At 46.0% G+C, this 12241-nt stretch overlaps 1 protein-coding gene across 1 annotated transcript; it reads right to left on the bottom strand.

The window, feature by feature from the left end:
• Positions 1–4772: 4772 nt before the first annotated feature.
• LOC113989562 (serine/threonine-protein kinase SBK2-like) lies at positions 4773–7177 on the bottom strand. Its single transcript, XM_039386826.1, has 3 exons — positions 6941–7177; positions 5947–6149; positions 4773–5689 (listed from the first exon to the last, which is right to left on the bottom strand). The coding sequence occupies exons 1-3, from the start codon at positions 7167–7169 to the stop codon at positions 5093–5095; spliced, it is 1029 nt and encodes a 342-aa protein (XP_039242760.1). The 5' UTR covers positions 7170–7177; the 3' UTR covers positions 4773–5092.
• Between the last annotated feature and the right edge of the window lie 5064 nt (positions 7178–12241).

The raw sequence follows: 12241 nt of genomic DNA, 5'->3' as shown, positions 1-12241 counted from the left end.
GGAGACAAGGCTACCAGGGAATGCTGTGGAATACTACTCTTCCTCAAAAACTGCAGTCACAGTCCTAGTAATGATACTTAAGTGGTCTTAAGTGGGAAGGGATGGAAATAACATGGAGCTGACAAGGCAGAAGGAAGGTTATATACTGCAAGCTTCTAGAAATTACACTGGAAGCCTTACTGGTGAAGTCCTGAAGGCTGGGCCTCTGCCCTGCCTTTGGTCACTGGGTCAGTGTCCAATAGAGTGACTTTCCACTTCCTGTAGAAAGAGGAGATGACATCAACCCCATTATCCAACTTCGTCTTATCCTCAGTTTTATGTCCTGAGTCCAGCCAGCATCACAACACAGTCTATATGTAGAGGACACTGCTGACCTGTGGTTAGCCCAAATAATTTGCCTACAGCTTATCTTTAACGATCAATATTTTAATTCTGAGATGACTCAGCTGGGGCACTGTTTAACCATTATCACAACTTGTGGCATCTGTCTGAATTTTCACATCACTGTCCAGAAAACAGCTTCCACTTTCCCTTCTTCCTACCAACACTTCCTGCCTGGGAGAAGAGGGACAATTAAGGTATCTGTCCAGTTAACAGACCCAGGCTCAATCCATTGCCCTGCCCCTTCAATACCAAAGTGCTTCCCTACACCATGCAGTCTCTGATCTGCACCACAGTCCCCAGGCCACTGCTGAGTGCAACTATTGAGAAGCCATGTGGACTGCACAGCGCAGAAGACAGAGCAGAATCTGAAGTGAGGTGCACAAGGGGATCTGGAAAGACAGACCACACATCCCATCGCAAGCTATGGGATCCGCACTCTCAGGCTGCATGTGCAGTGTGCTGCAGGCACCAAGGCACTAGGGCCTGGATTCACACTTGGAGTCACTGCAGCCAGAACTCACATCGTGGAGTGAGCTCTGTAATTACCCAATTTATCTCTTCATTCCATCCCAGAGAGGAGTGAAGTACTGTATCTTCCCCTCCTCTTTGGAGCCACTTGATGCCTCTTTGGGCATGACACCAGATCCACCCCATACCTTGTGCCCACATTAGCTGAAGTGTTGCCCTTTATGGTGTTGGGCTCCTGGCCAGCCCTCCCACAGCCAGCGGCTGCGCGTGCAGAGGGCCAGCATGTTTGCACACAGCTCTGTTCCATTCATCCTCTCCCAACAGCTGCTCTGGGAGTGATGGGGACAAGCAGATCCTTTTTCAGACCCCCTGGGGATAGTCTTTGCCAGGTCTGTTTTTTCATTGATTTAAGAAATCCAGCTGTAATTATGATCAAGCTACTGAGAAAAGGAGCCCAGGCTATTGACTTGGCTCAGGGCAGGGCTTTTCGCCACTGTGCTCAAATCTGTGCTTGCTTCATTGTAGCCCTTCCTGCACCACCATCACATGCATGATGCAGTCACAGTGCTAGTTTCATCACTTCGCTACACATCGTACAAAGTCCGAAGGTTCTGTGACAAAGGAGACAGAGAAACAATCCTGGTCATTGCCACTCCTCACTGCCACTAACCTCTGCCACACTGACTTTGTCAGGCAGCATTGAATCCCTGATCCTCATTGCCATAATTGGGTCCTGCAAAAAAACAGCCTTGGTCCTCATGGCATTCAGCAATTTGATCTGTTTTCCCAAAGATGTCAGTGTTCCATCAGCTCGGGTTCACTTTAATTTGGATTAAACCCTAAAATCTTACTAATCCTTCCTTGTCAAGCCAGTTTCTCATCCTGTGCCCAGTTCTGCTGACCATGCTGAGAACTTCCAAAGCAGAGACATTTGGGAGCCCTAAACATCTCCAGCTACAACACAGAGTGTCCTCAAGATGAACATTATTGCAGAATCCAAGAGTGGCTTACACCAGACAGAACTTCTGGAGATTGCCTACACTAATCTCCTGCTCAAAACAGAGACATCTAGAGGAAGTTTACCATAGCCTTGTCCAATCATCTTTTGAACATCTCTAAAGACCGACACACACAACCAGCGTTACAAAGTTTGGCCACCATCACCATAAAGCCATTTTTCTTATGTTTAAATGGAATTATCTGCATTTCAGTATGTGCACATTGCCTCTTATCCTGTCACCAAATACAACTGCAAAGACTCTGGCTGAGTTATAGGAAGCTAAGGGAAACAACGAAGTCACATTTCAGCCTCCTTTTTTCCAAACTGGACAAGCCAAAGTCCTCAGCCGCTCCTCACAGGACATTCCTTCCAGCCCTGTCACCAATTTCATCACCCTCTTCTGGGCAAATTTAAGGACCTTCAAAATCCTTCTTTAATTGTAGGGCCTAGTACTGCACCCAGCACTCCAGGTGAGGCTGCACCAATACTGAATGCAGCAGGATAATCCCCTCTCTTGACTGGTTGGTGATGGAGTATATGAGGCACCCCAGGATGGGGTTTGGGCTCAACTCACACTGAGCTGCTGCTGACCAGCCCCCACAGGTCCCTTCCTGCAGGGCTGCTCTCCAGCCACTCCTCTCCCAGTTTATACTACTGCCTGGAAGTATACAAAAGTATAAGATCCACCCTGACCCTTCTCGTCTCCAGGCTGAACACTCCCCAGTTCTCTCAGCCTCTCTCCATATGATGGTTTCCTTCACTAGGCAAGAGCCCTCACTGCTGCAGTGTTGAGGCTTACTTGAATGTGTTTGGCTTCACCCTCATGGGTGCTCTTGGACCTTTCTCAGATTAAAACAGGTCATTATTAGGTGGTATTTTCTTCTCAGTATTCTATACCATAACCAATTCACCATCCAGTCTTCCTATTTTAGATAGTTTATCTTGTTACCTTCTTTAAGACTTTCTTACAGCCTTATACCACAGCCCCACCAGGGTTCTTTTCTGAGCTGTCTCCAATTTTCCAGCTTTCCCTGGGATCTCCCCATGAGATATCAAATACTGATCACTCACTCCTGCTTCCCATGCTCACATTTAGGCCAACATGACTCCAGCCTTTGCTGGAGATTCGACCACCCTGGCTGTCTGCCCCTCTTTAGCTGTGCAAGGAGCCCATTAGATGTTTTGACAGCACAACACGAGGAGAACTCTTGAATGTGTTTCTCCTGTCTGTAAGAAAATGTATTTTGTTTGAATATACCCAACTTACCAAGTTATCCAGATCTCTTTGAGTGGCCTGTTCCTTCTCCTGTTTATCACCCTATTCATTTTTTGTGTCATCTGAAGGGTTTTACCTGCAGTGGCTTTTATTTTCCTTAAAATCATGGTTGAAAATGTTAAATGGTTTTCATTCAACAATTGATCCCTGCAGAAAACAATCAAAATACCCAAAGAGCATTCCAAACTGACAATTATTTCTTCTATCCACTGAAAGTTCTCAATCCACTTAATCTATGTTCTATGTACCTTGCACAATGCATTTTCTGAATCAATACAGCATATCATAATTTTCTTTATATCAATAGGTCAGGTTTTACAAAAACTGTGTACCATAACCCTATGAATTTAGTTTATCAAACACAAATTTATTATAAAATTGAACGCTGAGTGTCGCATTCCAAAAAGCCACATTACTGCTATAATTCTCTAGCATATGTATCAGATTTTCCATTATTTTTCAACGGATAGTTGCCAGCTACCTGGCTTATAGATCCATTGGTCTAAGGGCTCCTCTACTTTAAATACAGGAACTGTGTTGGCACCTTAACATTCCTCTGCTATTACTACAGTAATCAGAGAATAATTAAAGCCGGAGCTCAGCAGGCCAGAGTTGAGCAGCATTTTTTATGATTCAGGGTAATGAAAGATTCTAAGAGATGGAAGTAAGAAGAAGCAGACTTTGTATCTTGAACACAGTGAGCATTCTGTTGGTTGGTAAGGTAAGTTGGGGAGTGGGAAGGAAGGCACAAGGCACAAGTGATGTAGGGAGCAGGAATAGTACAAAATACTAGTACAGAGGTGATGTTGCTGAGAAAGGAATGAGCAAAAAGTGTTCACCAGGTGACAGGTAGTGGAAACGGAATGTTAATTGGGAAGTTAAGTAATGATAAAATGCCAGTGGATGAGAAGAAGCTGGAAAAAAAGAGCTGGAGGTCGGCAAAACACAGGAGTGTGTGCAAGAAGAGGCCTGAGATGAAAGAAAATCTGGGATGCTAGAAAGTGTAGTGCTGGAACACTGCATTTTTAGAAGTTATGAAGCCTCTGAGATTGGAAACCTAGCCGGGGATGTTTCCAGCAAAAGGACCAGATTAAGTGCTGGAAGGGATTACCAACAACATAATTCTGGGGACTGGAGAGAAGTAGAAAAGTAAGAAGGGCACTAACCCCTAATTCTCTCCTTGCTACCCCTTTCCAGAATTAAAATGTGAACCTAAGAAGACATTAGGAGAGGCGTGTGTCTGGGGAAAGGTTGAAGTAGTGATAGGAAACGGGAGAAGAAAAGTCTTCTAGAGGGGTAACCAGGCATCTAAAAGACCATGAAGGACATTGTCTTAGGACCTGAAGGCAGTACAAGGCAGGAGACATACTAGGGCTCATGTCATATAACCTGAATGTCATAACCATTTCACAGCTACCATCCACAGCCACATGCTGGGAGCTCCACAGCACCTCCACTCCACCAGCCTGAAGCCAACTTTCAAGGATCCTGGTGGAGACCCAGGTAGCATTCAGGGATGGCCCCTGCCTTGAACAGTTTGTCCTGAGATAGCTGCATTCTCTGTCATGCTCTCTGCTCCCCGATAGCAAGTGGGTCCCAACAGGCATTTTTATGAGAGAAAAAGAGCCACATACAGAACACAAAAGTACATACTTTGCTCTATTTTGAGACAAGGCAGGTGCTGCAGCCTAGAAAACTCCCTGGAGTTCCTGTGGCCAGGAAATGAGAGGATGCCTCACACATTTCCAAGAGAAAGGAGATGTTTTCAAGTCCTAAGGGAGCACAAGGAGGTGGCACTGGGCAGCACTGAGTCATGGGGTGAGGACCATCAGCTGGGGAAGGAGTTTGACTCTGGCAGCAGCAACAATGCTGCAGAGAAGTTGCTCTGGGTCACCATGGCCTCTCATGTCCAAGCAACTGAGGTGCCCCAAACTACGAAGTCCTTTGCAGGGTGAGACCCTCCTTCACTCCTGCGACACGGGGAGCTGGCTCTTGGACTTCACAGCAATTTCCTCACTGTGCCCATCCTCCAGCCTCCAAGGGCAGTCAATGTAGCTCAGTACCCTACTGACGGGGCCACGCTTGGCAGGATCTAGTGCTAGCAGGCTCCGCAGCATTAGGGCAGCCTCAGCTGTCAGCCGCTTCCAGTGGTGGGGAACGTCCTTCTCTAGGCCTGTCTCCTGCCACAGCATGAAGTCCTCAAAGAAAGGGTCGTCTGGCAGGCTCTGTTCCCAGGGGAAGTATCCAGTCAGCAGGCAGAAAAGCAACACACCGAGGGCCCAGGCATCCATGCTGCTGTCAATGGGCACCCCCTGGGCATCAGTGGTGTTGCTCAGCTCGGGGGCGGTGTAAGGGATCACCCCAGCCACCAGCTTAAGCTTGGTACCCCTGGGCCGCGTGAGGCCAAAGTCAGTCAGTTTGATGAGCCGACAGTCGGGATCAAAAAGCAGCACATTTTCAGGCTTGATGTCACGGTACACCAGCCCCCGGCTGTGGATGAACTCCAGTGCACTCACGAGCTGCTTGGCACAGTGCTTTGCAGCCGGTTCAGGGATCCCATCCTGCACAGGGAGAGACACAGGCAGTATGGCAAATGTCAGGCACTTTGGCAGCCCTGCCGGCTGGGCCCTCACCATCATGCTCTTCACTGGGAAAGACCTTTACCTTTCTCATCTTGCAATCCCAAGGCTGCTTCACTGCTGCAGACCCCAGAGAGACCCATAGCCCATTGCCTTTATCTCCCTCCCTCTGAGCCAGCCAGTCTGCACACTAGCCAAACGTGCAGCCCCAGTCCTCACAGCCTTGTGGCAACACTCACACGGGGCTTGATGATAGAGATGAGGTCTTTGTGCAGTGCTGGTTCATAGAGGAAGCCGTAGTACTGGCTGGACTCAATGGCAATTCCAAACATGCTGATGATGGCAGGGTGGGTGGCGAGGGAGAGCGCCACACAATACTCATACAGGAAGGTGTGCAGCTTGGTACTGGCTTTGGGAAGCAGCTTGAGAGCCATTAGAGTCCCTGGAAATGAGAAGAGTGGGTTAGGCTCCTCTGAAAATCACTCACACCAAGACAAGACAGAGAGGCCACTGAGCAGCCATGGGTCCGGGCACTCACAGCCACAAGGATGTCTCTGATCCAAAGCTCTGTGTGAGTATACCCTGTGGACACCAGGTTTGGGAGCAGGCATTACCACTGGTGTGAGTTTTGAGCCAGTCAGGGCATGCACAGGCATGCCCTTCTTACTTTTCTACTTCTCTCCAGTCCCCAGGGCATGCACTGGGCAGAGCAAGGGACATTCAGGGTATGTGGGCCCATAAGTCTGAGCTGAGACTACTGGGGAAGAGCAATGTTAGGGCCCTGTGGGCACTCAGATGGCCAACCCAGGACCTTCATTCACATCCTCTGTCCATGGGCCTTAGGGCACCACTTCAGCTGAGTCTTGGGGCTTCACTCCCTGCCTGAGCTCTGTGGTGGGACTGCTGGTTTCCAGCCATATCACATCCACGCTGGTGCCTAGCTGTGAACTCTATTGATCCTGACTTGTGCATTGACTTCCCAGCTTGATCTTGGACCTGCCTCATCACCATAACCTTGCCTGACCTTCTAGGCTGCCACCAGGCATCGCCTGCTCCCTGGTTGGGTGTAATTGGATGGTTTCTGGCTGGGGAGGTCCTTGTCCTTCTGGTCTCCCTGGGGATCCCCCCACCATGCCTGGTGCCTGGCCCTAAGGAGTCAGAGCCTACCCCGTGCCCTCAGGAGCAGAGAGGAGACAAAGCACAGTAGTTCACGGGGCGCAGTCATTTCCTTACCTCTCTGCCTGTGGGTCACTAGCATCACGTGGCCATACTTGCCCCTGCCCAGCTCCCGAATAACCTCATAGTGCTCAGTCACCTCGGCGCGCACCAGGCTCTGAGCAGTGATCTCCAGGAGCTCATGCAGCATGGTCGGTGCCACTGTCCCTGACACTGCTGCAGTTGCAGCTGAGCTGTCGGCCATTGCTGAGTGCTGCAGAAACACCACAGTCAGAGTCAGGGACATCACAACATGAACAGAGAAAGCCAGATCGGACATGCAACACAAACCATGCCATGGCAGGGGATATTTCTGCCACTTGGAGCCTGAGCACTCTTGCAGCTGTGCTGGAGTTGAACTTGTACTTTCATTCAGCACAGCTCTGAGCAAAGACCCTCACCATATAAAAGGTCCCTGTACTGAAGGGAAGCTCTTTCAGCCCTCCAATCTTTCTGCCTAATGTTTTGCCTTTCAGGCAAAACATTAACAGAGTCTCAGACTGTCAAGTGTAACCCCTCTTGCTCCCCTTAGCCCACTGAAGCAAGACTTTGTCTCTCTACTCAGAAACCCACCCTTACTCTCAGTGAAGAAAATCCTTGAGGTAGCAGCAGAGACAGACCTGCCTCTTAGGCAAAGATACAGCTGGCATATGAAAAAAAAGGGATTACTAGTCAGAGGCAGTGCTCCAAGGAAGCCAAAGGGAGCTCAGTACCTGACATGCCTGCTGACATTTCTGACTCAAAGTCACTTATCTGTGCAGCCAAGAAACTTAGGCAGGAAGTAAGCTTGGACATCAGTGCCATTTTGAGCTACTGCCAGTTGCTTCAGACCCATTTCAGAGAAATACTTTTTCAGTCCCCCCAGCCAGCTACAATGCAGCATTTTAAGGACCCTGTGGCAGCACTCCCTCCCTGTCTACCTCCCCGACCTCTGAACACAGGCACCTTGGGCCTGGGAATTCCTCCTGGTTTTGGAGCAAGGTGACAGAACCAAAGTCACAGGATGGTCAAGGCCAGAAGGTAGTTCTGGAGATCATCTAGTACAAACTCCTGCTCAGAGGATGATTAACCAGAGCAGGTTGCCTGGGACTGTGTCAAGTCCAGTTTTAAATATCTACAAGGATGGAGACTCCACAACTGCTGTGGGTAATCTGTTTCAGTGTTTGATCACCTTTATGGTAAAAAAGTTTTTTCTTATGCTTAAATAGAAATTCTGTTTCAGGCCCACAGCCTCTTGTCCTGTCACTCAGTATCACCTGATACTGTGATACACCTGGCTGTGTATTTTTGCAGGTATTCATATGCATTGATAAGATGACCTGCTCAAGTCTTCTTCTCTCTTAGCCTCTCCTCCTATGAGCAATATTGCAGTAACTTAACTGTCTTCACAGACTGGATTTGTTCCAGTATGTCCACGTCTCTCTTCTGCTGAGGAGCCCCACTGCTGCTACATCCAGTCATTCTTAAGAATACAGAAATTTAGAAAAATAATTATGTAAATGTAGGAAATCTAGAAGAGGGCTGGATTTGTACAGGAGACTGAGACTATTTGTGGGAAAGTTCCCCTTCCCTTCTCTCCTACACTGCATTACTAAGCCTTATCCAATTCAGAAGTACCAAGTAAATGGCCCTACTTTTCTGCAAAGGCTTTGGCTTGGTGTGAGAGCCAACAGCAGTCCAAGTTAGAACAGTCTGTAGGGAGTACAAAAATGGACAAGTGCCTGCATGGGAGGGGATGAAGGCTGGGCAGAATTCACAGGGACAGACAGTCTGGAAAATATTTTAGAGATTTTGCTTTGATGTCCTCCTGTTGGCTGCCCAGCCAACATGGCTTGTGAAAATCCACACAGCAAGGGCATCACAGAGCCTGCAAACAGACCCATGCTGCTAACAACATCTCCAAACTGGCAATTCTGCATTTTGGTGTTATATAGAGAAAAAAATAGGTGGTATATAAAGAAAATACTTAAAATGTAGTAGATCTGGGAAAGGCATAGACCTCCCATTGACATTAGATAGACTAAAGCCAATTAAATAGGTGGTGGAACAACAGGAGAGATGTCACGTGCAGAACACATTAGATTTATATTTGTGAAAAAAATATCAAAAGATATTTTCTGTGAGACAGTGTTTCTCCTATATCAAATTCATGGTCATATACAAGTTCTTGTCAGCAAATGGTTCATGATCTTCTCAGATAACTTCTCAAACTTGAGTTAGATAAGATTTCTCCCATTGCATGCTGGCCACCTGTTGGTGTTATCTAGCCCAAAGGTTAGAATCTTCTCACTGCATCCACTGTAAGTATTATTCAATAGTTATATACTTTTCAAATACTTATAAATGAATATGTCTTTGTTTACATTGAATTATTTATAACATGATTCATCCATTTCATATGATTCATTACTTCTTTCCTATTTACTATGTGAAAACTTGCTTTCATGAATGGAATGATATGCTTTTCTGCATATTCTTGGTTCTCTCTTCAGGTTTTAGAGTCAAAACATTTCAGTCCATAAGCTTTGGCAATTAAAAAAAAAAATCCATAAACTCCTTGTGTCCTTCTACTCCACAGTTCAAGTAAACTGCAATATAGGTGACACAGATCCATACCTCCATTCCTTGCCCCTCTGGCATGGGAGGGCAAATGGTCTGGGTACAGAGTAGAGCATTCGTGAAACAGCCAGCTTGGAAAAACAGATCAGCCATAGGATATGGGTAGAGTTTCCTGACGGACAGTGACCTGCGTGTCTGATCAGGGCTCCATATGAACGAAGCCCCAGCTGCAGTCACCCCAGAACAGTTTGCAGACTTTGGTCCTTGCTGCCCTTGAAGACATTAATTACAAGACATAGTCCATACTTCAGGAAACCACAACAGTTCTTTCTCTGAGATGCCACTGCCATTAACGAGGAAGATAAGTGAGGGACAAATTTGGGCCACCACTGAATACAGGGTGTCTGGGCGCTCTGCACCTATCTCTGATACCTTCTAAAGTGCCCTTTGCAGAGTGACAAGCACTGAGGAGGAGGTCACCAGGGCCGTGGCCAGGATGCATTCACCATTTGTCTCTGCTATATTGAAGGCAGCAGGCAAAGCCCTATTCAAAACTGTTCTTTCCTCCCCTATACTTTCTGTGCTTCATCCCTGCTAGAGGTCCTGTTTCCAGGCTGTTGACTGTGAGAAACCCTAATTCCTCAAAAGAATCTCTAATTACAGCAGCAAAAAACTCATATCCTTTACACCATCTTGAGATGGTTCTGAGCCACCTGAGAAGCTGAGGACAAGCCTATGGATATACAGTGCCTTAGTCTAAATAATTTTGTTCTGGTTCTTCAACCAAAATTGTTAATATACTTAGTGCAGAAAAACACTTCATACCTGTCAAGAGCCAAAACCAGTGTAATGTCTGTATAACAGATAAAGAGTTATGATGACAGAGTCACAGAGTTGTTTAGGCTGGAAGAGACCTCTTGAGATCATCTGATCCGATTTTCCTATTCAAGCATCATCAGCAGAAGCAGATTGCCTAGGAAGATGTTCAGCCAGGTTTTCAGTATCTCCACAGATGGAGACTCCTGGCAGTGACCACTACTAGGAAGAGTCTGGCTCACTTTTCTTCACTCCCTTTCATCAGGTATTTATACACACCAATAAGATCCCCTCTGAGCATTCTGTTTTTCAAGTTGAAGAGTTTCAGCTGTTTCAGCCTCTCATATCAAAGATGCTCTGTTAAAACTGGCCTTCAGCATATGGCATGTAGGGTCTACTTTCTTGTGTGCCCTCCTACAGAGCTTTAACCCAACCCAAATGACAAACAGCATTTGGGGCATCTCTTACAAAAAGTCATTCAGTCTTGATCCAAAGGCAATTGGTCAATTATAAATGCCAGCATGAATATTCTTGCTGTTACATATTTATATGAGACCCTAATCTGAACTTATCTAACCAGCTGCTGAAGTTTCTCAGATAGAAAAAAGAACCTTTTAATACCTGTTAATTTTTTCTGGACTCTGACAGGATTTATATGCACTGCGATCAGAGGTATAACCACCTATGAGAACATATTTTCAACTAATTACATTGAGTAAAACTATCAGAGTACAGACTGAAACTCAGGCTATGTATTTAACCAACACTTTACTTAGGCTTCACAAACCATCGGGTGCACTGTGTTTCTGCAATGCCCGCATCAGTTAGTTTAAAAACAGGTAAGATGCTTCCAGAAAATGTGATCACATTTTTTATTGAGAATAAACATCTCTATGCTCTACGATCAAGACACCCCTCAGACTTCTTATTGGTTCAGTGCCTTCAAATAACCTTCTGTCTAACTGTCAAACCAAGCTCTCAGGTTGCTCAGCTCAGTTGTCCAGCTCTCAGATCTGTTTTATGGTTCTTCTGTAAAGCCTCACAATTTTTTCCACCCTCCACCCCCTTGTTAAAACCCTGACTGTCTCAGGGGGAATGCCTCCTGTCACACATTCAGCTAGAATTACCCTCTGCCTCATGCTGTGGCCTCAAGATCTCCTTCTGCAGGAACACTACACAAGCTGCGCTACCTTGTACATCTATTATTACTCCAGAGTTTTTCCAGGTTACTGGGGGCTGTTGGGAGAAAAATCCACTTCCTCTTCATGTCCCTTTATGGTGGTTGCCTACCTTGTTTCTACCTGAATACTTCTGCACCACCTTTAATAAAGCACATTTTGCTCGAATGGACTTATTGTACCAAGTAATTCAGATCACTTAGTGTCTCAGTTGTTATGAAAACACCACATTCGTTTCTTCTTAGGGCTGATAAGGACCCTACCTGCAGGCATTTCCCATGAACCTCTAAATTGTTGGTGGGAGTTTGGAGCAGTTCTCATCCTGGTATTGATTCAACAATACCTGCCAGAAACATCCCATTCACTGGTTGTTTCCTGAAAGTTATCTGTACAAATTCACCCTGGCATTGCTCAAAATCAATAACGACACATTTTTAATTAATTAAAAATAAGCCCTATGGAGTGGAAAATATAGTATTTTATTGATGTTCTTACCCTACACAATTAATTTTATTAAATCCCGAGTCTGTTATAAACTCTTCTGTTATAATACTTTTATCTTAATCAATGATCAAGAAGAAAGCACTGAAATCATCCAGGAAATGTTTGCAAGTGGAACAAAAAGGGTTTGGGTAGACAATGCATTGATTGATAAAACTAGTGTGTGCACATACACGCATACCAAAGGGTTTCAAACAACCAAAGAAGTCAGGATTTTAATCTGATACTGGTTGGGTGACAGAAAAAAAAAAAAAAAGAAAAAAAA

Source organism: Pipra filicauda, unplaced genomic scaffold (genome assembly GCF_003945595.2).
Source record: "Pipra filicauda isolate LSUMZ 115617 unplaced genomic scaffold, ASM394559v2 scaffold507_size779033_pilon, whole genome shotgun sequence".
Classification (NCBI taxonomy): domain Eukaryota; kingdom Metazoa; phylum Chordata; class Aves; order Passeriformes; family Pipridae; genus Pipra; species Pipra filicauda.
This window is presented reverse-complemented; position numbering and strand designations above follow the sequence as displayed.

Excerpts from the sequence above, each read along its gene's own strand:
- LOC113989562 (XM_039386826.1), bottom strand. The coding sequence starts at position 7,169 with ATGTCCCTGACTCTGACTGTGGTGTTTCTGCAGCACTCAGCAATGGCC. Across the intron at positions 6,150-6,940 it reads AGTGACCCACAGGCAGAGAG|GGACTCTAATGGCTCTCAAG; the intron begins GTAAGGAAATGA and ends TCTCATTTCCAG. Across the intron at positions 5,690-5,946 it reads TCTCTATCATCAAGCCCCGT|GATGGGATCCCTGAACCGGC; the intron begins GTGAGTGTTGCC and ends CTCCCTGTGCAG.